Here is a 26,616-nt window from a genome sequence, read left to right on the forward strand (position 1 = left end):
AGGTACAATAGTTATTAAATAGTTATTAACTATTTAATAACTACCTAGTAAAAATAAATACAAATTTACCTGTAAAATAAAACCTAACCTAAGTTACAATTACACCTAACACTACACTATAATTAAATTAATTCCCTAAATTAACTACAATTAAATTAAATTATCTAAAGTACGAAACCCCCCCCCACTAAATTACAGAAAATAATAAAATAATTACAAGTTTGTTAAACTAATTACACCTAATCTAATCCCCCTAATAAAATAAAAAAGCCCCCCAAAATAATAAAAATCCCTACCCTATACTAAATTACAAATAGCCCTTAAAAGGTCTTTTTGCAGGGCATTGCCCCAAAGTAATCAGCTCTTTAACCTGTAAAAAAAAGTATAATACCACCCCCCCAACATTAAAACCCACCACCCACACACCCAACCCTACTCTAAAACCCACCCAATCCCCCCTTAATAAAACCTTACACTAACCCCTTGAAGATCACCCTACCTTGAGAAGTCTTCACCCAGCCGGGCCGAAGTCCTCAACGAAGCCAGGCAGAAGTGGTCCTCCAGACGGGCAGAAGTCTTCATCCAAGCCGGGAAGAAGAGGTCCTCCAGACGGGCAGAAGTCTTCATCCAGACGGCATCTTCTATCTTCATCCATCCGGAGTGGAGCGGGTCCATCTTCAAGCCATCCGACGCGGAGCATCCTCTTCATCCGGAGTCTTCTTACTAAATGACGCCGGTACCTTTAAGTGAAGTCATCCAAGATGGTGTCCCTTCAATTCCGATTGGCTGATAGAATTCTATCAGCCAATCGGAATTAAGGTAGAAAAAATCCTATTGGCTGATCCAATCAGCCAATAGGATTGAGCTTGCATTCTATTGGCTGTTCCAATCAGCCAATAGAATGCAAACTCAATCCTATTGGCTGATTGGATCAGCCAATAGGATTGAACTTCAATCCTATTGGCTGATTGCATCAGCCAATAGGATTTTTTCTACCTTAATTCCGATTGGCTGATAGAATTCTGGATGCCGTCTGGATGAACACTTCTGCCCGTCTGGAGGACCTCTTCTTCCCGGCTTGGATAAAGACTTCTGCTGAATGGAGGACTACTTCTGCCTGGCTTCGTTGAGGACTTCGGCCCGGTTGGGTGAAGACTTCTCAAGGTAGGGTGATCTTCAAGGGGTTAGTGTTAGGTTTTATTAAGGGGGGATTGGGTGGGTTTTAGAGTAGGGTTGGGTGTGTGGATGGTGGGTTTTAATGTTGGGGGGTATTGTACCTTTTTTTTTACAGGTAAAAGAGCTGATTACTTTGGGGCAATGCCCCGCAAAAAGCACTTTTAAGGGCTATTTGTAATTTAGTATAGGGTAGGGCTTTTTATTATTTTGGGGAGCTTTTTTATTTTATTAGGGGGATTAGATTAGGTGTAATTAGTTTAAAAAACTTGTAAATATTTTATTATTTTCTGTAATTTAGTTTTTTTTTTCCGTAATTTAGATAATTGTATTTAATTGTAGCTAATTTTGGGAATTAATTTAATTATAGTGTAGTGTTAGGTGTAATTGTAACTCAGGTTAGGTTTTATTTTACAGGTAAATTTGTATTTATTTTAACTAAGTAGCTATTAAATAGTTGATAACTATTTAATAACTATTCTACCTAGTTAAAATAAATACAAAGTTGCCTGTAAAATAAAAATAAAAGATAAGATAGATACAATGTAACTATTAGTAAAATTGTAGCTATTTTAGGGTTTATTTTATAGGTAAGTATTTAGTTTTAAATAGGAATAATTTATTTAATGCTAGTTATTTTATTTAGATTTATTTAAATTATATTTAAGTTAGGGGTGTTAGATTTAGGGTTAGACTTAGTTTTAGGGGTTAATAACTTTAATATAGTGGCAGCAACGTTGGGGGCGGCAGATTAGGGGTTAATAAGTGTAGTTAGGTGGCGACCACATTTGGGGCGGCAGATTAGGGGTTCATACATATAATGTAGGTGGCGGCGGTGTCTGTAGCGGCAGATTAGGGGTTAATAATATAATGCAGGTGTCGGCGATGTCAAGGGCGGCAGATTAGGGGTGTTTAGACTCGAGGTTCATGTTAGGGTGTTAGGTGTAGACATAAATGTATTTCCCCATAGGAATCAATGGGGCTGCGTTAGGAGCTGAACGCTGCTTTTTTGCAGGTGTTAGGTTTTTTTTTTCAGCCAGCTCTGCCCCATTGATTCCTATGGGGAAATCATGCACGAGCACGTTTAGCCAGCTCACCACTACCGTAAGTAGCGCTGGTATTACAGTGAGATGTGGAGCTAAATTTTGCTCTCTGCTCACTTTTCTGCGGCTAACGCCGGGTTTGAAAAAACCCGTAATACCAGCGTTGTCTGTAGGTGAGAGCGGTGAGCATAAACTGCTCGTTAGCCCCGCACACCATTACCGTCAAAAACTCGTAATCTAGCCGTATTATTTTTAATTATTTTATATATATATATATATATATATATATATAAACATATCTATATGAATATATACAGATATATATAGATAAGTCGATAGATAATGTATATACAGAAATATATATATATATATATATATATATATATATATATATATATATATATATATCCACCCCTGAATTTCTGTCAGATAATGCACCACTTCACCCAGAAAATTGTTACAATTACAAATGTTTTTTTTGTTTGTATTGGTATGACACAAAAAAGTGGAGAAAACCCCCCCAAATCTGAAATTTTCCACGCAAAACTCCAAAAATGGACTGGACAAAATTATTGGCACCCTCAATTTAATATTTGATAGCACACCCCTTGGAAAAAATAACTGAAATCAATCGCTTCCTGTAACCATCAATGAGTTTCTTACACCTTACACCTCTCTACTGGAATTTCGGACTATTATTCTTTCGCCAACTGCGATATTGGAGATCTCCCAACTGCTGTTTTGAGATCTCTCCACAGGTGCTCTATGAGATTGAGATCTGGACTCATTGCTTGCCAGTTCAGTACTCTCCAACGCTTTGTCTTAAGCCATTTCTGGGTGCTTTTTGACGTATCCTTTGGGTCATTGTCCTGCTGTACGACCCATGACCTCTGACGGAGACCCAACTTTCTGACACTCGGCCCTACATTGCACCACAGAATAATTTGGTAGTCTTCAGATTTCATAATGCCATGCACACAGTCAACACATCTAGTGCCTGGAGCAGCAAAGCAACCCCAAAACATCAGTGAACCTCCACCATGTTTGACTGTAGGGACTTATTTTCTTTAAAAGCCTCACTTCTTTTCCTGAAAACAGTAGAATGATGGGCTTTACCAAAAAGCTGTAATTTTGTTTAGTCTGTCCACAGCACATTCTCCCAAAAGGATTTTGGCTTCCTCAGGTAAGTTTTGGCAAACTCCAATATGTTTTTTTATGTTTCTGTGTCAGCAGTGGGGTCCTCCTGGGTCTCCTACCAGCATCCCTTTTCATTTAGATGGCAAAGTATAGTTCAAGCTGACACATTTGTACTCTGTGTCTGAAGGTCAGCTTAAATTTGTCTGGAAGTTGATTGAGGTTCTTTATCCACCATTCAAACAATCCTTGGTTGCAATCTTTGATCATTTTTTCTCTTTCGTCCACGTCCAGGGAGATTAGCTACAGTGCCATGGGCTGTAAACGTCTTGACAATGTTGCGCACAGTGGAAACAGGAACATTAAGATCTCTGGAGATGGACTTGTAACCTTGAGATTGCCCATGCTTTTCCACAATTTTTTTTCTCAAATCCTCAGACAATTCGTTGCTGCTCTTTCTCTTTTCCATGCTCAGTGTGGCACACAGAGACACACAACAGAAATAAACATGAGAATGCCTAAACATTACACATTAAAACACATTAAACTTAATTAAAACATATTTTACTGTGAATGGCTCAAAAGTGTATATATATATATGTCAATATATGTGTATACATGTGAATATATATATGTGTATATATGTATGTATGTGTGCACATACATATTTAGACATATAAACACATAAATACACATGTATACACATACTGTATATGAGAGAAGGGCCACAAAGCTAATAAGGGGAATGGAGAATTTAAGCTATGAGGAGAGGCTAGCCTGTCTGTTTTCTTTAGAAAAAATGCACTTGAGAGGTGACATGATTACTATATATAAATATATTCAAGGCCCATATACAGAGATGGCAGAAGCTCTGTTTATTCCAAGAAATTTTTTTGTGACAAGAGGTCACAATTTAAGGTTGGAGGAAAGGAGATTTAATCTCCTGCAACGGAAATGTTTTTTCACTGTAAGAGCAATAAAATTGTGGAGCTCATTACCAAAGGAGGTAGTGAATGCCAATACCCTATATACATTTAAAAATTGTTTGGGTACATTTCTGTCCAGAAACAAAATTCATGGATATGATTGCTAGTATTAAATGGGTCACCTTTTAGTAGGATTATTTAAGATAAGTATTTTAGATTTGTATAGGTTGAACTCGATGGACTTCGGTCTTTTTTCAATCTCATTTATTATATTACTATGTTACTATATCTGTGCTATTTAGCAAGGTCGCAATATCCATTTAAATTAATGGGTGCACTAGAGCAATGTAGGTTGCGCTAACCCTTCTTTGGTAAATCTGATTTACCATGGACTTGTAATATCAAGTTGTGTGCTAATATTATCATGGTCCAGCGATACTGCTTATTCCTGATGTTCTGCATTGCCTGATGTTCCGGTTAACATTGATGCTTTTTTCTTTAGTAAATACAAAGAGCTAGATTACAAAGAGCTAGATTACAAGTGGAGTGCTATATATATATTGCTTTCACGATATTAGCCCGAATGCGAACGTGACCTGCTAGGAAGCATTGCACTCACAAGAGCATGCTTCCATAGGCTCCTGTGGGAGCCTCGTTCTGATGTTGTGAGGTAAGTTGCACAGCGATGGGCAGCAACCAAATATATATTTATATACTGATATACATATATATTTATGTGTTAATATGTGTATATACACATATTAACACATAAATAAATATGTATATAAGCATATACTGTACATATATTTACAGGGAACACACAGTTCCCATAGACCACAATGTAAAGGCACTTTTCACCCCACTCCCACCAATTTTAACCACAAAATACTGCCTAGTGCAGTAAGTTTATTAACCCCTTAAGGATCAGGGGCGCGATCCGATATAGATCGCAGTTTGCGGTGCAAGCGAAGGAACCGGCGTCGCCGCAGTTTCAGCTCGCAACTCGAGCTATCCCATATAAGTCGCCGTCAGATGCTAACGTGTCGTAAGTCTGACAAACCAGCGATGTCCAGAAATCTGCGCAAGTACAAATTTCTGGCGTCGCCAGTGACTTGCGGCACGTTAGAAACTGCCGGCGCCTATAAAACCTGACTAAAGTCTAAAACACCCGCACTGTCTAACACGCCTCCCTAACATAGCCCGACACGTCTAACCCTCTATCCGCTATCCCCCCTCACTATCCTAACAATAAAAAAGCTATTAACCCCTAAACCGCCGCTCCCGTACCCCGCCGCAACCTAATAAAGTTATTAACCCCTAAACCGCTGCTCCCGTACCCCGCCGCCAGCTATATTATATCTATAACCCCCTAAAGTGAGCCCCTAACACCGCCGCCATCTATATTAAAATTATTAACCCCTAATGTAAGCCCCTAACACCGCCACCATCTATATTAAAATTATTAACCCCTAATGTAAGCCCCTAACACCGCCGCCATCTATATTAAAATTATTAACCCCTAATGTAAGCCCCTTACACCGCCGCCATCTCTATTAAAATGATTAACCCCTTATTTAATCTACCTACCCCGCCGCCAGCTATGTTATCTATATTAACCCTAAGTATATTATAGTTAATATAGGTATTACATTATATATATTAACTATATTAACCCTAATTATATTAGGGTTAATATAGTTAATATAGTTACTATAGTATTTATATAAACTATATTAACTCTATCTAACCCTAACACCCCTAACTAAATGTATATTAAATTAATCTAATTCATTTATAAACTAAAATATTCCTATTTAAATCTAAATACTTACCTATAAAATAAACCCTAAGATAGCTACAAATTATATTGTAGGCTACAATATAATTAATCATTACATTGTAGCTATGTTAGGGTTAATATTTATTTTACAGGTAAATTGTTAATTATTTTAACTAGGTATAATAGCTATTAAATAGTTATTAACTATTTAATATCTACCTAGTTAAAATAATTACCCAATTACCTGTAAAATAAATCCTAACCTAAGTTACAAATACACCTACACTATCAATAAATTAAATAAACTACAAACATCTATCTAAAAATACAATTAAATTAACTAAACTAAATTACAAAAAATAAAAAAAGATTACAAGATTTTTAAGCTAATTACACCTATTCTAAGCCCCCTAATAAAATAATAAACCCCCAAAATAAAAAAAGTTCCCTGCCCTATTCTAAATTAAACAAATTTCAAAGCTCTTTACCTTACCAGCCCTTAAAAGGGCCTTTTGTGGGGCATGCCCCAAAGAATTCAGCTCTTTTGCATACAAATACAATACCCCCCCCATTACAACCCACCACCCACATACCCCTATTCTAAAACCACCCAAACCCCCCTTAAAAAAGCCTAACACTACCCCCCCTGAAGATCTCCCTACCTTGTCTTCACCACACCGGGCCGAACTCCTGATCCGATCCGGGCGATGTCTTCCTCCAAGCGGCAAAGAAGAATTCTTCCTCCGGCGATGTCTTCCTCCAAGCGGCAAAGAAGAATTCTTCCTCCGGCGACGTCTTCCTCCAAGCGGCAGCAAAGTCTTCATTCTTCCGGCGGCATCTTCAATCTTCTTTCTTCGCTCCGCCGCCGCGGAGCATCCATCCCGGACGACTACTGAACTTGGAATGAGGTACCTTTAAATGACGTCATCCAAGATGGCGTCCGCCGAATTCCGATTGGCTGATAGGATTCTATCAGCCAATCGGAATTAAGTTAGAAACAGCCAATAGAATGCGAGCTCAATCTGATTGGCTGATTGGATCAGCCAATCGGATTGAACTTGAATCTGATTGGCTGATTCAATCAGCCAATCAGATTTTTCTAACTTAATTCCGATTGGCTGATAGAATCCTATCAGCCAATCGGAATTCGGCGGACGCCATCTTGGATGACGTCATTTAAAGGTACCTCATTCCAAGTTCAGTAGTCGTCCGGGATGGATGCTCTGCGGTGGCGGAGCGAAGAAAGAAGATTGAAGATGCCGCCGGAAGAATGAAGACTTTGCTGCCGCTTGGAGGAGGACGTCGCCGGAGGAAGAATTCTTCTTTGCCGCTTGGAGGAAGACATCGCCGGAGGAAGAATTCTTCTTTGCCGCTTGGAGGAAGACATCGCCCGGATCGGATCAGGAGTTTGGCCCGGTGTGGTGAAGACAAGGTAGGGAGATCTTCAGGGGGGGTAGTGTTAGGCTTTTTTAAGGGGGGTTTGGGTGGTTTTAGAATAGGGGTATGTGGGTGGTGGGTTGTAATGGGGGGGGGGTATTGTATTTGTATGCAAAAGAGCTGAATTCTTTGGGGCATGCCCCACAAAAGGCCCTTTTAAGGGCTGGTAAGGTAAAGAGCTTTGAAATTTGTTTAATTTAGAATAGGGCAGGGAATTTTTTTTATTTTGGGGGTTTATTATTTTATTAGGGGGCTTAGAATAGGTGTAATTAGCTTAAAAATCTTGTAATCTTTTTTTTATTTTTTGTAATTTAGTGTTTGTTTTTTTTTGTAATTTAGTTTAGTTAATTTAATTGTATTTTTAGATAGATGTTTGTAGTTTATTTAATTTATTGATAGTGTAGGTGTATTTGTAACTTAGGTTAGGATTTATTTTACAGGTAATTGGGTAATTATTTTAACTAGGTAGATATTAAATAGTTAATAACTATTTAATAGCTATTATACCTAGTTAAAATAATTAACAATTTACCTGTAAAATAAATATTAACCCTAACATAGCTACAATGTAATGATTAATTATATTGTAGCTATCTTAGGGTTTATTTTATAGGTAAGTATTTAGATTTAAATAGGAATATTTTAGTTTATAAATGAATTAGATTAATTTAATATAAATTTAGTTAGGGGTGTTAGGGTTAGATAGAGTTAATATAGTTTATATAAATACTATAGTAACTATATTAACTATATTAACCCTAATATAATTAGGGTTAATATAGTTAATATATATAATGTAATACCTATATTAACTATAATATACTTAGGGTTAATATAGATAACATAGCTGGCGGCGGGGTAGGTAGATTAAATAAGGGGTTAATCATTTTAATAGAGATGGCGGCGGTGTAAGGGGCTTACATTAGGGGTTAATAATATTAATATAGCTGGCGGCGGTATAGGGGGATTAGATTAGGGGTTAATAATTTTTATATAGGTGGCGGCGGTGTAAGGGGTCAGATTAGGGGATAGATAAGGTAGATGACAGCGGTGTAAGGGGTTCTAATTAGGGGATAGATAAGGTAGATGGCGGGGGTTTTAGGGGCTCACAGTAGGGGGTTAGTTTATGTAGATGGCGGCGGGGTCCGGGAGCGGCGGTTTAGGGGTTAATAACTTTATTAGGGATTTCGGGGGGGGGATCGCGGTTGACAGGTAGATAGACATTGAGCATGCGTTAGGTGTTAGGTTTATTTTAGCAGATCGCGGTTGACAGGGAGATAGACATTGCGCATGCGCTAGGTGTTAGGTTTATTTTAGAAGATCGCGGTTGACAGGGAGATAGACATTGCGCATGCGTTAGGTATTAGGTTTATTTTAGCAGCCAGTTTAGGGAGTTACGGGACTCCAATAGTCAGCGTAAGGCTTCTTACGGCTGCTTTTTGTGGCGAGGTGAAAATGGAGTAAGTTTTCTCCATTTTCGCCACGTAAGTCCTTACGCTGCATATTGGATACCAAACTGCGCGGGTTTGGTATACCTGCCTATGGCCCAAAAAACTACGGGCGACGGCAGAAATATATGCGCGTAACTTCTAGGTTACGCCGTATATGTGATACCAAACCCGCGCAAATATTGGCGTTGCCGGCTTTTGCGGGCGACGATTTTTATCGGATGGACCCCCAGGTATTTCAGACTAAAATGTCCCCAAAAGACCAGAGCATTTTTAGGATTTTTGCCATCACTCAATTTAAACAGAAATAGCTTTGTTTTTTTTTTATTTACCTATCACAACACTATACATTTGTTTTTATAAGACAACCCAAAGTATTGATCTAGGCCCATTTTGGTATATTTCATGACACCATTTCACTGCCAAATGTGATCAAATAAAACAAAATCATTAACTTTTTCACAAACTTTAGGTTTCTCACTGAAATTATTTACATACCGCTTGTGCAATCATGGCTTTGTTCAGAAATAGCAGACATCTATGGCTTTGCTATTGCTTTTTGGTAATTAGAAGGCCGCTATTTGCAGCTGAGCATCACACTTTTATTATTCACAGCAGTAAAGGGCTCAATCAGGTAGATTGTAAGGCTAATTATAGCTTTAGTGTAGACTTTACCGTCCCACCAGACACTTTGCACCCCCTGATCCCTGCCAAACCGCTCTCTTAACTCCCCTACCCCCCCCCCCACTGGTCACCCCTGTCTTAAGTACTGGCAGACAGTCTGCCCAGTATGCAGAAAAAACAGTGCTTTAGTGTATGATTACCCCCTTACCTTCCCATCTCCCTGATCCCTCCCAAAAAGCTCTCTAACCCTCCCCCTCTAACTAATTTCTGCCATCTTAGGTACTGGCGGTACCAAGTTTTCTATATTTTTTTCTTTTGTATTTAATTAAAAAAATATCTAAAAAAAAATTCTGTAGTGTAGCTGCCCCCCTCCCTCATTTACCCCACCTCCCTATCCACTTTTGTTTCCCCTACCCTTAATTCCCCCTCTCAAATCTAGGACCCCCCACCTCTATTCCCCCTCCCTCCTTTCCCCTCTGTGCCGCTTTTAGCATTTATTTTTTCCGTAGTGTAGCAGTCCCACTTGTTCCCGCCCCTCCATCCCCTCTCTCCGCCCTCCAGTGATGGACCACCCACCCGCCTCCCTCCAAACCATCCCACACCACCAATGATCAGCAGCCCCGCTATCTGATGCAGAGAGGGACACAGAGTGTCCCTCTATGCATCGGTAACTTTGCAAGTCTATTTCTGCACTACCCCACTCGCGGAGCATGCAGAAATGCAATTTTGCTACTTTTAGCGAGATTGCAACAGAGAGAGGGCCAGGACAGCAGCGTTGTACAGGGTACAGTTCTGGTCCTTAAGGGCTTAACGACCAGCGCTGTACAGGTTTTGGCACTGGCCATTAAGGGGTTCAAAAATAAAGATACTGCCATCTTTATTTTTAATGAACTACACTAGACAGCATTTTGATGGCATTTTGGCATGTTTATAAAATGAACCAGAGATCTGATCTCTGGTTAATTCTATAAGCGCTAATTGCTACCACGAGCTTGCGGTAGCAATAACCAGCCACTTTTAATGGTTGATTAATTATCGCGCTCCCGTGAATGGGCGTTCCCGCAAGTGGGTGCTCCACTTGTAATCTAGCCCAAAGTTAGCTGTGAATTGAAAGACATGCATCCTGATCTTTGCATGTGAATTTCTAGCATTAGCATTTATGAATATTATGCCAGACACAAGCACACAAGTGTGCCCCAAAGGTAGATCAGGATCCAGCAGCAGATCTTCAGGTAGCAGATTACAAGAATTTTCTGTAAGTTTAAATGAGTATATTTACCCAAATAAAAAAAGAGAGGTATTTGTCAGCAATATTAGGAAACTATACATAGGGGTAGATTTATCATAGTGCGAGCGGACATGATACACTGTAGCGTATCATGTCGGCTGCACATCGATAAATGCCGTCAGCATAGGCTGTCGGCATTTATCATTGCACCAGAAGTTCTTGTGAACTGCTGATGCAATGCCACCACCTGCAGATTTTGGCCGCTAGCAGGGGGTTTCAATCAACCCGGTCATATTCGATCGGGTTGATTTCTGTCCACGGCCTCAGAGCAGGCGGACAAGTTATGGCGCAGTGGTCAGCTGTCATAACTTCTGTTTCCATACGGAGCTTGATAAATCGGCCCATAGTATGCAGAAGTTGAAAAAGAAGTTTACATTTATCATGTACAAAAGTAGAGTGCACTGACATTACAACATTAAAAAGCTTTGAAAATATTTGGGTATCACTATCCTATACTGTGCTCTCAGTAATATGCTGCCGCTACAGCCCCAGGTGTTTACATGACAGAATATGCTCAATTTCAAAATAATTTTTATTAGCAATACAGTAACTTTTTTGGAGGTGTATTTCATTTTAAACCTAAGCACATATGAAATGTGCAGCCAAAGATTTTAGTTTTGGAATTTTTGTTCCGAATAGTCAGGGATATTCATTTCCATTAATAATTAGTGGCTGGTAAACTAAACAAAAACTGGATTTTAGTTAAACATTTACATTTGTTTTCGTTAAAACTAATGAAAATGTTTTAAAGCTACAGGTGAAATGTTTACCTGTAGCCACAATATATATCCTCAATGCACTGTAGAGAGCGAGCTAAACCAATCCTCTTCTATGCCTGAGGAAACCACAGAATATTGCTGAGAAATGCGTAGCACTTTGTGTTATATAACAGCTGCTCATGTAGCATTTTTATTGATTTTAATGTTTTATTAAAGTTTTGTTAGCTTTTGTATATTTTTTTAGCAGAAGTGATCACCACACTTTGGTTCAGTGAGCTGTGACACTCAAAATTCTCAGCATGTGATGATTAGCACTGGTATGTGCGGATTTTCTATGATAACATTTTGGCCTCTATTTATCAAGGTCTATCGTACCTGATCTGACAGTGCGGATCAGGTCCGACAGACCTCGCTGAATACGGAGAGCAATACGCTCGCCACATTCAGCATTGCACCAGCAGCTCACAAGAGCTGCTGGTGCAACGCCGCCCCCTGCAGACTCGCGGCCAATAGGCCACCAGCAGGGGGGTGTCAATCAACCCAATCGTACTCGATCGGGTTGATTTCCGGCGATGTCTGTCCGCCTGCTCAGAGCAGGCAGACAGGTTATGGAGCAGCGGTCTTTGTGACCGCTGCTTCATAACTGCTGTTTCTGGCGAGCCTGCAGGCTCGGCAGAAACACGGGGCATCAAGCTCCATTCGGAGCTTGATCAATATGCCCCTTTGTGTGGACTGGTTGATTGCAAACTGTTTGGTTTTATCTGCTGTTAGGAGGCGCCCTTCCTCTTTTTGATGCACCAATCCTCTTCTTGCCAGAGCCAGGCTGCAATAACAGCAGGTTTCATGCTCTCGTATCCAAGGACCTGCACTAAGTTTAAGTCTCCTGCTAGCACAGTCGGGCTCTTGCAAGAAGATCAAGTTAGCGTGTTCTCCACAGTGTGTTGAGGTAAGTATTAATACCTTAAAAAATGTTTGTTTTCTTTCATTTTCTTTGTGCGTTCATTCGGATTTTCGTTTCATTTAAACAAAAATGAAAAACTGATGAAAAAAATGCCCATCCATAATGCCCCAGCAAATGTATACATAAACAAAAAACAGGCGTGCTTTACGGACAGTTGCCTTTATTGTCCTAAAAGTTCTCTTCTTTATCAAACATTAAATGCCTTTTATAATATTCTCCAAAATATTTAATGGTCAAATAAGTTAATAAATACAGGTGGCCCTCGTTTTACAACGGTTCAATTTACACCGTTTCAGAATAACAACCTTTTTTTTCAGTCATGTGACTGCTATTGAAAAGCATTGAGAAGCAGTGCATTTATTAAATTAGCCAGTAGGTGGAGCTGTCCGCTTGTGTTGCAGCAAAGCCAAGCAAGCTGAAATTAATCATTTTAACCAGACCTGAGCAATCGAGCAGATTTTAAAGGAACAAGATATTCCTGTCTATAAATCAGTCCAGATTGGAATGCATAGAAAGAACTGTTTGCAGAAAAATGCAAGTGAAGTCTGTGTTGTGTGATTATTTTATTAGGTTTATAATGCTGTTTTAGCAAATGTTTTTGCTCATTTAACTTAGTTTAATTATATATTCTGTGTTGTGTGATTATTTTATTAGGTTTATAATGCTGTTTAGCATTTAAAGTCTTCATTTCAAAGCTTTAAAAATAATGTATTAGGTGTTACTTATGACAATTTTGAGAGGGGCCTGGAACCTAACTCCCTCACTTCCCATTGACTTGCATTATAAACTGGGTTTCAATTTACAACGGATTTGATTTACAACCATTCCTTCTGGAACCTAACGCCGGCGTAAAGTGAGGGCTACCTGTACATAAAAAATAAATAAACAAATTGTACTTACAGCAAGTTCTCTGTGACGCAAATCTCCATTAGTGTAACCACTTACATATGGGCTATATCCGCTCAGCTATGTAAGAGAACAAGTATTAAATTAAAAGCATGTCTACTTGAGTCTTCAATATTCAAAGCATTATTAAAATAATAGTAAGGTAATCAGTATAACAGTATATATTTCTTGTCTAAATAAGGAATTTATTTTCCCTCTTAGAAAAAGGTTTGCTACCCATCCCCTGGGTATTTAGGATTGACCTATGGATGCCAACATGATAGGAAAGGCTCACACTCACTAGACTTTTGGAATATAAAAGGGACTTAATTATGTGACAACATTTCTGTCAATTTTACATTTCAAAAGTCCAGTGAGTGTAAACCTTTATGATCTGATTGTGTGTATATATAAATACAGTATATATCCCCACTGTCACATCTATTAATATTATTTATTTAATCATTATTCTTATTCTTCCTACGATGAATGGATAAAGGTGAAATAACTAAGCATTTATCATGAGTAAAATACATTTTGTGGTAAATTATGTATCATTGTCATGCAGTTAGTACTGTTGTATGAAAAAGGCTTTCTATAGCAGGCAACCAGAATGTCTTCCCTGACTAACTTTTGCTGTTTACCTGCTGTTCTGCAAGCTGCTGATTTAACACTGAAGCGGAATATCTCTTACCTATTATTTTAGTATCAGTCAATTATTACCTAACATTTAAAAATATCACATGTGTAATACCATTGTGCCTTTGTAGTTACAACATAAGTAAAATATAAATGATAAAATTACCTTTAATGCGCTCATTTCATAAGGCTGTTTCATGCATTTTTTTTCAAACACAAAAAGCACAGCATCATGGACAGTGATGAAAAACATTGATGTTGAAATGTCATCATCAAAAAACTCACAGTTCTTCAGTTTATCCAAGACATCACCTGAAAGATTTCAATAATTTATAAATCTGATTAAAAATCTCATGCTGTTTTAAAACAAACAACTCTTGCTAAATAGTCCTAAGTTTTATGGTATTTTTTAATTTAACGGGATATGAAACCCAAATTTTTTCTTTCATGATTTAGATAGCGCATGCAATTTTAACCAACTTTCTAATTTACTTCTATTATTCATTTTTCTTCTTTCTCTGGGTCACCTAGATTAAAAGTTTTGCGCTATAGAGGGTGCGAAACGAACACAACAAAACGTTGCGTTATTTCACCCTCCTTAGCGCTGCAATTACAAGTTACTAAAAAGCCGCCTTTTGCGTGCGATATGGTGGCGATGAGCTCCATACTGCACAAAATCCAAGGGCTGCTTTAACGTGCTCGGGCGCGCTTTCCCCATAGACATCAATGGGGAGAAGGTGTTAAAAAAAACAACTAACACCTGAAGTGCGGAAAATCCAATTGCACACTGACCGCAGTCCACTCTTTCAAATACTTGGGTATGTTGTTAGACCCCAATCTATCTTTTGGCCTCCACATAGAAAAACTTGCATCTAAACTTTATCCAAAACTAGGTGCCCTGTACAGAAACAAATTCTGCCTCAGCCCTACAGTAAAGGAAAAGATTGTACAGCAAATGCTGATTAGATGTGTGCATGGCGAAAAAATTCGGTTCGGTTCGGATCGATTTGGATTTTTTCGAATTTCGATTTGGATCGATTCGAATTTGGAAAAATTTGAATTAATTCGGTTCGGATTAATTTCAGATTAATTCGTATTCGAATAAATTCGTCTGGATTTGGTTTAATTCGATTCGGTTAGGAAATTCGGAATTTCGGTAAGTGTTAGGTGTGATTAGACTAGTATTATGTACTGTATATTAGGTGTAACCCATAGCAGAGTGATATAACCTAATATACTGTACAATACTAGTGTAATTCATGGCCATCCGAATCTACCGAATAAAGCCGAATAAATCCGAACTAATTCGGATTTATTTGGTAGATTCGGCACTATTTTAATTCGGAAATTCGGATCGATCTGAATCCCGAATTTTACAAATTCGGCCGAATTTCTGAATCAATCCGAAATGAATCGCACATGTCTAATGCTGATGCCTATCATGGATTAGAGGGACGTAGTATATGCACCTGCACCGCAAACTCACCTTAATAAACTTAATACATTGTATAACTCGTTTTGCCGCTTTGTGTTACAATGTAACTACAGGACCCACCATTGTGACATGCTAAAAGAACTAAACTGGCTGTCGCTGGAATCCAGATGCACCCTCCATCTTTCCTGCCTTGTGTTTAAGAGCCTTTCAGGGAAGCTCCCGCCCTACCTGAGCAGAATGCTCTCCCTGGCTGTTCCCACCTCCTATAACCTCCGATCTAGTACCAGTACATTATTTAGTCTGCCTCAATACAAAAAGAAAGCAGCTCAATCCTCATTTTCCAACAGAGCGCCACAATTATGGAACGACCTCCCGCACACTTTCAAACCTTCCCCAAGCCTAATATCCTTTAAGAGATCCCTCTCTACATATCTCAAAACAGAATGCACCTGTCATGGTTGATTATATATTTCCTACCTGTTCTATGTTAAATTTTTGCATATATTGTGTATTATTTTTTTTTTTTTTGTATTTTATTGTACCCTATTGTATCAATGCAATGTTTTGTGGGCCCAAGACATACTTGAAAACAAAAAAAATCTCAATGTATCCTTCCTGGTAAAATATTTGATAAATAAATATAGGTACCCACAACCACCTGAAATCACTTATATTATGTTAATCTTATCTTGTCTAATTATGGAATGTAAAAAAATGATCTCCCTATCTAAAATTTAAAATCTAAAATGCATTCCATTTGCATTGAAAGTTTGGTAAATTTCTTAGAATAAAGTACAACCTGTTTTTCCTCAGTGTCATTTGCTTAAAGGGACATAAAACAAAAACTGATGGGATATACATTCCTCCCACCTCACTCATGCCTCCTTAGGAGCTGGTGAAGCATTATGTGCTTGATTCTTCAGAGAAAGGCACTTCTACGCATATTAAAGCCCAGTTCCTCTCTAAGTACAGTGTTTGTCTGAGGAATGTGAAGGGAGTATTGCCTGATGATACCATGTTTTCACCTATGGGAAATCTATTCATAAGGCTCTCTGTCAATCGGTCTCAGGGATTCATCTGATGCTTCCCTTTACAGATCAACATTATACTCTTGTACCATTACCTCTGCTGATATGTTTCAGTTCTGGTTTGGCTGTCTGCTATATGTGGATGGTTGTCTTACACGGTAAGTATGCATTTATATTTTCTCAATAAAAGACACTCTCAACTATGTCTCAAAGGTTGGTGGAGTTTGTGAAACATACATATTGTGTTTGGGGGCTATCAATTAATTTAAAACAATTTTGGCAAGTTTTGGTGTATAAACCACTTTTTTACTATTTTTTAAAAAAAAAATACTATTTCAAATTGATGACGCTATTTAGGTCACGCGTGACGCGTCATCATTTTGTTCAGTTTTTTTGGCGCCAAATTTCCGCGCAATCTTTCTAACGTTATAAGCTCCACCCTCAGCCACTCAGTGCACTCATAAAATTCTAAGAGAGCTTTTGTGCAGCATTGTTTTATATTAAGAATTCTAATAATCAGATATTTATTTTTATAACTATTCACTCTGTTTCCCATTCTCTCAAGCCTGTATATATATATATAAGAGCATGGATATAAATTTGCAGATATAATATATTTTTAAAATGTTTTTGTTTGTTTGCAACTGTGTCTCAAACGAAACCTGCCTCAGATGTTACCATAGAATTTGAAATGCATGAACATGTTTCTACCAAAGCTAAGTGTGTTTGTTGTAAAAAAGCTGATCTAAATTCTTCAGCTCAACTACGTGGCTCTTGTTTTGACAATGTATTACATGCTGATAATATCTTTATGAGTACAAATGCATCCACTGTTATTCCATCTCAGTCTAATGTACAAAGCATTCCTGCAGAAAGGAAATATTTTATTACTGCAGTTTAGATTAGGCAATGAATGCTATTCGCCTTAAAATAAATGTAAAAGGGTTTTGCAAAATTTTCCTAAATACTGATGAGGTTTCCTCTGATTCAGAGGATGCCACGTCAGAGACAGAAATAGACTAATCTTTTTTTATTTAAGATAGATTATATAGTGGGTATTGAAAAGAATCACACCCTTGAAAAGAACCACATTTTGTTGCTTTACAGCCTGAAATAAAGTCAAACACAGTTTTTATTTATCCAGTTGTAATTATGCAGTGCAACTTATAACATCCAAGTTGATACTCCTGGATAAGTAAAGGTGTGATACAGCAACGGTGGGTATATCTATAGAGTATATTACCAAGGAGGTATAATAGGTAGGGTACTGAATAGTACCTATAAAATATATGCAAAATATTAATGCAGTTAAACACTGTGATTCGAACCACTGAGTGTGTGGTCTTATATCAGTTGCAACTAAGTAAAAAGTTTTATTAGGTACAATACGCTGACAGATATACCACAGTAATGGTGATAATAGAGAATCAAAGAAACAGATGTTAATCTGATTCAAATGTGGATTTAAATAGGTGACCAGTCTGTATGTACCTTGGGGAGGTATATTAAAGTATCAGGAAGCATCCTATGATGTTAAAAGTTATTATAAGTTATAATAGGGTTGATAATAGTATATTCCGGCACATCAATACTGATATCAATCAATACAATTACAGTACTTACACCAATCTATAAATATACTGAATATATCCCTAATCTTGTAGTACTTTCTACTCTAAGACTAATTTTGACTGCTATTTAAGTGATACTGCAGATAGGAACAGTATTTCAGTATTGATGTGCCGGAATATACTATTATCAACCCTATTATAACTTATAATAACTTTTAACATCATAGGAGGCTTCCTGATACTTTAATATACCTCCCCAAGGTACATACAGGCTGGTCACCTATTTAAGTCCACATATGAATCAGATTAACGTCTGTTTCTTTGATTCTCTATTATCACCATTACTGTGGTATATCTGTCAGCGTATTGTACCTAATAAAACTTTTTACTTAGTTGCAACTGATATAACACACTCAGTGGTTCGAATCACAGTGTTTAACAGCATTAATATTTTGCATATATTTTATAGGTACTATTCAGTACCCTACCTATTATACCTCCTTGGTAATATACTCTATAGATATACCCACCGTTGCTGTATCACACCTTTACTTATCCAGGAGTATCAACTACTTATCAGTACTTATCAGTAGCATGAGAAATATTCTCAGTGAATTCTAGTCAGTATACATTTGACCTCTTACTTTTTCTTGTATATACTGTTAATGATTATGACAATGACACTCACTATGCTATACTATTAGCATCTATTGTCTGGTTGACACGCGTATCCATCCCCCCTATCCGTAGTTTTAAATTGTGTGTTGTGCGTGTTTATTTACTTTTAACCTAGCGAACGAATAAAAGTTATATTTTAATGTGTATTTTTTCACATCTATCTTGACCCATTTGTGTCATTTAATTTATTTGACATCAGTTCTCTGTGATTACTAATATTCCTTGGGATTAACCCACGTGTCAGAACTCAGGAGTGCTATCTGTGTATACTTATTGAGGAGGGCTCTCAACTCTCCCCAATTTCAGCAAATCTCAGTTTCTAATATACACAGCACCAACCCTGGAATTCAGGTCAATAATACCTGAGTATCCTTTTATAGGGCTGTAGTTCTTATTTATTTTTATGTAGTGCCATTGGACCCTCTTTTTTGTTTTGTCCATTATTCCTTCTATCCTGACAAGTGCTCCAGTGCCTGCTGCAGAGAACCCCCCATAACAGGATATTACCACCTCCATGCTTTACTGAAGGTATGGTGTTATTTCGGATGGTGAGCTGTATTGGATTTCCTCCAGACATATTATTTGGTATTGAGGGCAAATAATTAAGTTTTAGTCTCGTCTGACCATAACACCTTTTTTACATGTGGCCTTAGAGTCTCCTAGGTGTGTTATGGCAAAGCTCAGTCATGACTGAATGTGACCTTTCTTGAGTGACTTTTTTCTTGCAACCCTCCCATACATGCCACATCTGTGGAGAATTTGTGATATTGTTGTCATATACACATAATGACCACTCTTTGTCATAAATTCCTGCAACTGCTTCAGAGTTGCTGTGGGCCTCTTGGTAGCCTCTCTGATCAGTTTCCTCCTGGCTTTTTCATCCAGTTTGGAGCGACATCCTGATCCAGAGATGGTCTGTGTTGTACCAAATACCTTCCACTTCTTAATAATAGACTTCACTGTGCTTCTAGGCATTAATACAGACTTTTATATTTTCTTATATCCATCTCCTGACTTGTGCCTTTCCACAACATTATCCCAAAGATCTGAGTTAATCAGTATGCCCACAGCTGATCACAGTTGAAGGTCAAATGGCTTTGTGTGTGCCGTTGAGAAGGTTATTAGCAGCACCTGATTGAGTAATTTTAGGATGGAGTGATCCTGTTGTCAACTCAGTGATTCTGTTTTTGAATTGTCTTTATTTTTGCCTGACATGTTGGTGGTATATCTTTCACTTGGATGTGATAAGTTACACTGAGTAATTATAACTGGATAAATAAAAACTTTGTCTATTTCAGGCTGCAAAGCAACAAAATGTGATTATTTTCAAGGAGGTGATTATTTTCAATACCCACTGTATTCACTCTCTTTTAAATGAAGTATTGTTTACTTTGAGTATTGATGAGTCTAAACCTCCTGATGATAAAGCAAATAATCGTTTAAATTCTGTATTTAAGACTACTGTTATTACTCCTGAAGTTTTTCCTATTCCAGACGCTTTCTCTAATGTGATTGCTAAAGAATGGTCTAAACCTGATACGTCTTTTAACCCTTCTTCTAGGTTTATTTTTTTTTACCTTTTGCCTGTTGCTAATCTGGAACTTTGGGAAACAGTCCCTAAGGTTGATGGGGCTATTTCAACTCTTGCCAAACGTACTACTATTCCTATGGAAGAAAGTACTTCTTTTAAGGATCCTTTAGATAGGAAGCTTGAATCGTATCTAAGAATGGGCATATTTACATACTGACTATATTCTTAGACCAGTTATATCTATGGCTGTTGTTGCTGCTGCTTCTACTTTTTGGTTGGACAGTTTAGCACAGCAGTTGTCTCCAGATCCTGAAAAATCTAACATTATCCTTTTACTTCAACATGCACATCATTTTATTTCTGATGCTGTATTTGATGTTATGAAGATCAATGTCAAATCTATGGCCCCTATTTATCAAAGGTCTTGCGGACCTGATCCGACAGTGCGGATCAGGCCTGCAAGACCTCGCTAAATGCGGAGAGCAATACGCTCTCCTCATTTAACATTGCACCAGCAGCTCACAAGAGCTGCTTGTGCAACGCCGTTCCTGCTGACTTGCGGCCAATCGGCCGCCAGCAGGGAGGTATCAATCAATGATGATTGAGATTTTTTTTAGCCTGTCTAAACCTTCAGTCTCTTTTATTCCCTTCAGTGGCTGTGCATGGAAGTTTTAGGTCTCATGAATGCAGCATCGGACGCAATCCCCTTTGCTCATTTTCATATGAGATCTCTACAGCTTTGCATGTTGCACCAATGGTGCAGGGATTACACTCAGATATCACAACTGATATTCTTAAATCTGAACACTCAACTCTCTCTGACCTGGTGGTTAAACCATCACCTTATGGTTCAAGGGGACTCCTTTGTTTGTCCTACCTGGTCTGTGAGCACAACAGATGCAAGTCCCACAGGTTGGGGAGCTGTCTGGGGGTCTCTGACAGCACAATGGGTTTGGAATCCTCGAGAGGTGAGGTTACCAATAAATATCTTAGAACTCTGTGCTATTTTTCAGAGCTCTTTAAGCTTGGCCTCTATTAAAGAGAGAACCATACATTTGTTTTCAAACAACAGTTGCATATCTCAATCATCAAGGGGGGACTAGCAGTACCCTAGCAATGGAGGAAGTATCTCTGATACTTTCTTGGGCGGAATACAACTCTTGTCTGATCACTGTGATTCATATCGCAGGTGTAGACAATTGGGAAGCGGATTATCTTAGCCGTCAATCTCTACAACCGGGGGAGTGGTCTCTCATCCAGATGTGTTCTATCGAATTTTGCAGATGTAGGGTCTTCCAGAAATAGATCAAATGGCTTCTCGTCTGAACAAGAAACATCCTAGATACCTTTCAAGGTCCAGGGAACCTCAGGCGGTAATGCTCTAGTCTAGCAGTTCCCTGGTTTTACCAACCTGCTTACATTTTTCCACCTCTAGTTCTTCTTCCAAGAGGGATTTTAAAAATCATAATGGAACAATCTTATGTGTTTCTGATAGCACCAGCATGGTCTCACAGGTTCTGGTATGAGGACCTTGCCTGAATGCCCAGTTGGCAACCTTGGCCACTTCCTCTAAGACCAGATATTCTTTCTCAAGGCCAGTTTTTCCATCCAGATCTCAAATCTCTAAATTTGAAGGCATGGAAATTGAACGCTTAGTCCTTAGTCATAGAGGTTTCTCTGACTCAGTGATTAACACTATAATACAGGCTCATAATAAGCCTGTTTCAAGGAAAATATATCACAAGGTTTGGAAAACCTATATTTTATGGTTTTCCACACATGATTGTTCCTGGCATTCATTTAGAATTCCTAGGATTCTTCAGTTTCTTTAGGATGATTTGGATAAAGGTTCATCTGCCAATACTTTGAAATGACACATCTCTGCTCTTTTTTTGTTTTATTTCACAGAAAGATTGCAAATCTTCCTGATATTTATTGTTTTGTCCAGGCTTTGACTCATATCAAACCTGTTATTAAATCTATTTCTCCTCCTTGGAGTCTAAATTTGGTATTAAACACTTTGCAGGCTCCTCCCTTTGAGCCTATGCATTCTTTGGACATTTAACTACTTTCTTGGAAAAGGTTATTTCTTTTGGCTATCTCTTCTTCTATAAAAGTTTCTGACTTGTCTTCTCTCTCTTGTGAGTCTCCTTATCTGATTTTCCATCAAGATAAAGCTGTTTTGCGGACTTCGTTAAAATGTTTGCCTAAGGTTGTGAATTCTAACAACATTAATAGGGAAATTATTGGTCCTTCATTGTGTCCTAATCATAAGAATACTCTTGAAAGATCTTTGCATTCTTTGGATGTGGTAAGAGCTTTGAAATATTATATTGATGCGACTAAGGATTTCAGATAGACTTCTAGTCTATTTGTTATTTTTTCTGGTTCTAGAAAAGGTCAAAAAGCCTCTGCCATTTCTTTAGCATCTTAGCTGAAACTTCTGATTCACAAAGCTTAATTGGAGGTGGGCCAGTCTCCACCTCAGGAAATTACAGCTCATTCTACAAGATCAGTTGCCACATCTTGGGCTTTCAAGAATGAAGCTTCAGTTGATCAAATCTGCAAAGCAGCTACTTGGTCTTCTTTGCATACCTTTACTAAATTTTACCATTTTGATGTTTTTGCTTCTTCAGAAGCAGCTTTTCGTAGAAAGGTTTTTTCAGGCAGCTGTCTCAGTTTGATTCTAGTGCCTTGTTACAAACTGCTGTTTGTAACTGGCCCTTTAAATGAAAAATTGCCCTGCTTCCCTGGATTTTGGAGAAGCCTATTTGCCAGCCTCCTTCCACATGACTATGGCCCCTGGAAGATTGTGCCCCTGAGGACATATTGACTTTTGTTGGGTGTGTGTGGCCCTTTAAGAACCATCTGGGGACATATTGTGACTTTAATGAACAATGCCCCTTTAAGACTATGTCCCCAGACCTGTGAAATGACTTGTCCCTGGCTTTCTCCCACTTGGTTCAGTTTCATTGTGTGCCATTAAGAGTTAAATTTTGTTCAGCTTCAAGAAACCTATTCTAAATACAAGTCTGCTGGGATTAGCTCTAATTAGGTTTAGTGATCAACTTTCCCATTGTCTAATCAGACTAGTATTGATAAGGTGGACTGCATTGTTTTATTGTGTGTAATGTTATCTGCTGAAGTAAATGTTGTGGCCTGTCAAAGGGAGTGTCTCTCTATCTAATATCAAATGTGTGATGGGGGATTTTATGCCTCCCCCTGAGAGTGTCCTGTTTGCATGTAACCTCAATAAAAAGGAGGCTGTGTGCTCCAGCACATCAGACCTATGTTGACCCTCTAACTTGAAGCTTTGACTCATGTTTGTAGGATACAGCTTATAATCACTACAGGGATTGCTATGCTCTATATACTCCCTTAGCTACTGAGCTCCTGTAAGAGCTCTTGTTCCTGGGTTCACCTACTGGAGCCTGGTCGTAGGTCCAGGGCGCAGAGCAGACGGCGAGATACCAGCCCAGCAGCGGTGGTTCATAGAGTCTGCGTTACTTATGGTGGCTACGCAGTAGTTATAGTGTCCACGGTGCTGCTGCTCCTTTGGTGAGCGCTAGGAGCATCCTTTTCTACGGTCCAACTTCCAGCCAGCCTGGAGGCAACCGTAACATGCCTGTTATTTAAGTTTTTTAATTTTTAAGAAAGCTTAATTATTTTTTTTGGATTTCATTTCTCAGTGGAAATAGATGTTTTTATTTTTTTGTTACTCATGTACTTCCACATCTTGGGTATTATGTCCCATCAGTAAGAAGCTTGTGGACTCTTGCCACCTATATGAAAGAAAACATAATTTATGTAAGAACTTACCTGATAAATAAATTTCTTTCATGGAGGCGAGAGTCCCGAGACCCACCCATTTTTTTGGAGTTATGTTTTTTTTTTTTTTGTATAAAGCAGGTTATTTATCCTATTTCTCTTTTTAATGCTTTTATTCCTTATACACCTCACTAACTTGGCTATACGTTAAACTGAGGTGTGAGTGAGGTGGGAGGTGTATTTATAGGCATTTGAGGTTTGGGAAACTTTGCCCCCTCCTGGTAGTAATGTATATCCCATCAATAACAAGATCATGGACTCTCACCACCATGAAAGAAATTAATTTATCATGTAAGTTCTTACATAAATTATGTTTTTTGAAAGAGCCGCAATACACTACCAAGAGCTAACTGAACACATTGGTAAGTCAATGACAAGAGGCATATATGTGCAGACACCAATCAGCAGCTAGCTTTCAGCTCCAGATCCTACCTAGGCAATTAGATAATAGACGTAAATTGGAAAGTTCTTTAAATTATATGCTCTGTTTGAATCATACAAGAATAAAATTGGGGTTTCATGTCCCTTTAATATGGCTCAGTATACAAATATAGGACTATATCCTCTGTTTGTATCTAAAATGGACCCAGTATTAAAAAAAAAAAATCTAGTGGTAGACTATTATTTACTGACGGCTAGATTTAGAGTTTTGTCGGTAATGACCCGCGTATCTAACGCTGGCTTTTTTCTGGCCGCACCTTTAAAATAACTCTGGTATTGAGAGTCCACAGAATGGCTGCGTTAGGCTCCAAAAAAGGAGCGTAGAGCATATTTAACGCAACTTCAACTCTCGATACCAGAGTTGCTTACGGACGCGGCCAGCCTCAAAAACGTGCTTGTGCACGATTCCCCCATAGGAAACAATGGGGCTGTTTGAGCTGAAAAAAACCCTGCAAAAAAGCCGCGTTCAGCTCCTAACGCAGCCCCATTGTTTCCTATGGGGAAACACTTCCTACGTCTGCACCTAACACTCTAACATGTACCCCGAGTCTAAACACCCCTAACCTTACACTTATTAACCCCTATTCTGCTGCCCCCGCTATCGCTGACCCCTGCATATTATTATTAGCCCCTAATCTGCCGCTCCGTAACATGTCGCTACTTACATTATCCCTATGTACCCCTAATCTGCTGCCCCTAACACCGTCGACCCCTATATTATATTTATTAACCCCTAATCTGCCCCCACAACGTCGCCTCCACCTGCCTACACTTATTAACCCCTAATCTGCCGAGCGGACCGCACCGCTATTATTATAAAGTTATTAACCCCTAATACGCCTCACTAACCCTATAATAAATAGTATTAACCCCTAATCTGCCCTCCCTAACATCGCCGACACCTAACTTAAATTATTAACCCCTAATCTTCCGACTGGAGCTCACCGCTATTCTAATAAATGTATTAACCCCTAAAGCTAAGTCTAACCCTAACACTAACACCCCCCTAAATTAAATATAATTTTAATCTAACGAAATTAATTAACTCTTATTAAATAAATTATTCCTATTTAAAGCTAAATACTTACCTGTAAAATAAATCCTAATATAGCTACAATATAAATTATATTTATATTATAGCTATTTTAGGATTAATATTTATTTTACAGGTAACTTTGTATTTATTTTAACCAGGTACAATAGCTATTAAATAGTTAAGGACTATTTAATAGCTAAAATAGTTAAAATAATTACAAATTTACCTGTAAAATAAATCCTAACCTAAGTTACAATTAAACCTAACACTACACTATCAATAAATTAATTAAATAAACTACCTATAATTATCTACAATTAAACCTAACACTATACTATCAATAAATAAATTAAATACAATTCCTACAAATAAATACAATGAAATAAACTAACTAAAGTACAAAAAATAAAAAAGAACTAAGTTACAAAAAATAAAAAAATATTTACAAACATTAGAAATATATTACAACAATTTTAAACTAATTACACCTACTCTAAGCCCCCTAATAAAATAACAAAGCCCCCCAAAATAAAAAAATGCCCTACCCTATTCTAAATTACTAAAGTTCAAAGCTCTTTTACCTTACCAGCCCTGAACAGGGCCCTTTGCAGGGCATGCCCCAAGAAGTTCAGCTCTTTTGCCTGTAAAAAAAAACATACAATACCCCCCCAACATTACAACCCACCACCCACATACCCCTAATCTAACCCAAACCCCCCTTAAATAAACCTAACACTAAGCCCCTGAAGATCTCCCTACCATTAGTCGTCTTCACCCAGCCGAGCCAAATTCTTCATCCAAGCGGAGCAAGAAGAGGTCCTCCATCTGGTAGAAGTCTTCATCCAAGCGGGCAGAAGAGGTCTTCCATCCGATTGAAGTCTTCATCCAAGAGGCATCTTCTATCGTCATCCATCTGGAGCGGAGCGGCAGCATCCTGAAGACCTCCGACGCGGAACATCCATCCTGGCCGACGACTGAACGACGAATGACGGTTCCTTTAAATGAAGTCAT

General features: G+C 38.3%; 1 protein-coding gene across 1 annotated transcript in view; it reads right to left on the reverse strand.

Moving 5' to 3' along the window:
• LOC128662695 (chloride anion exchanger-like) overlaps window positions 1-26,616 on the reverse strand; it is a 160,065-nt gene that overhangs the window by 7,191 nt on the left and 126,258 nt on the right. The window contains exons 19-20 of the mRNA XM_053716581.1: window positions 14,224-14,369; window positions 13,434-13,499 (exon numbers count right to left, since the gene is read on the reverse strand). Of these exons, the coding sequence (XP_053572556.1) occupies window positions 13,434-13,499; window positions 14,224-14,369 (212 nt within the window). The remainder of the gene's footprint in view (window positions 1-13,433; window positions 13,500-14,223; window positions 14,370-26,616) is intronic.

The sequence above is a fragment of the Bombina bombina genome, chromosome 6 (genome assembly GCF_027579735.1).
Source record: "Bombina bombina isolate aBomBom1 chromosome 6, aBomBom1.pri, whole genome shotgun sequence".
In the NCBI taxonomy this organism is placed as follows: Eukaryota; Metazoa; Chordata; class Amphibia; order Anura; family Bombinatoridae; genus Bombina; species Bombina bombina.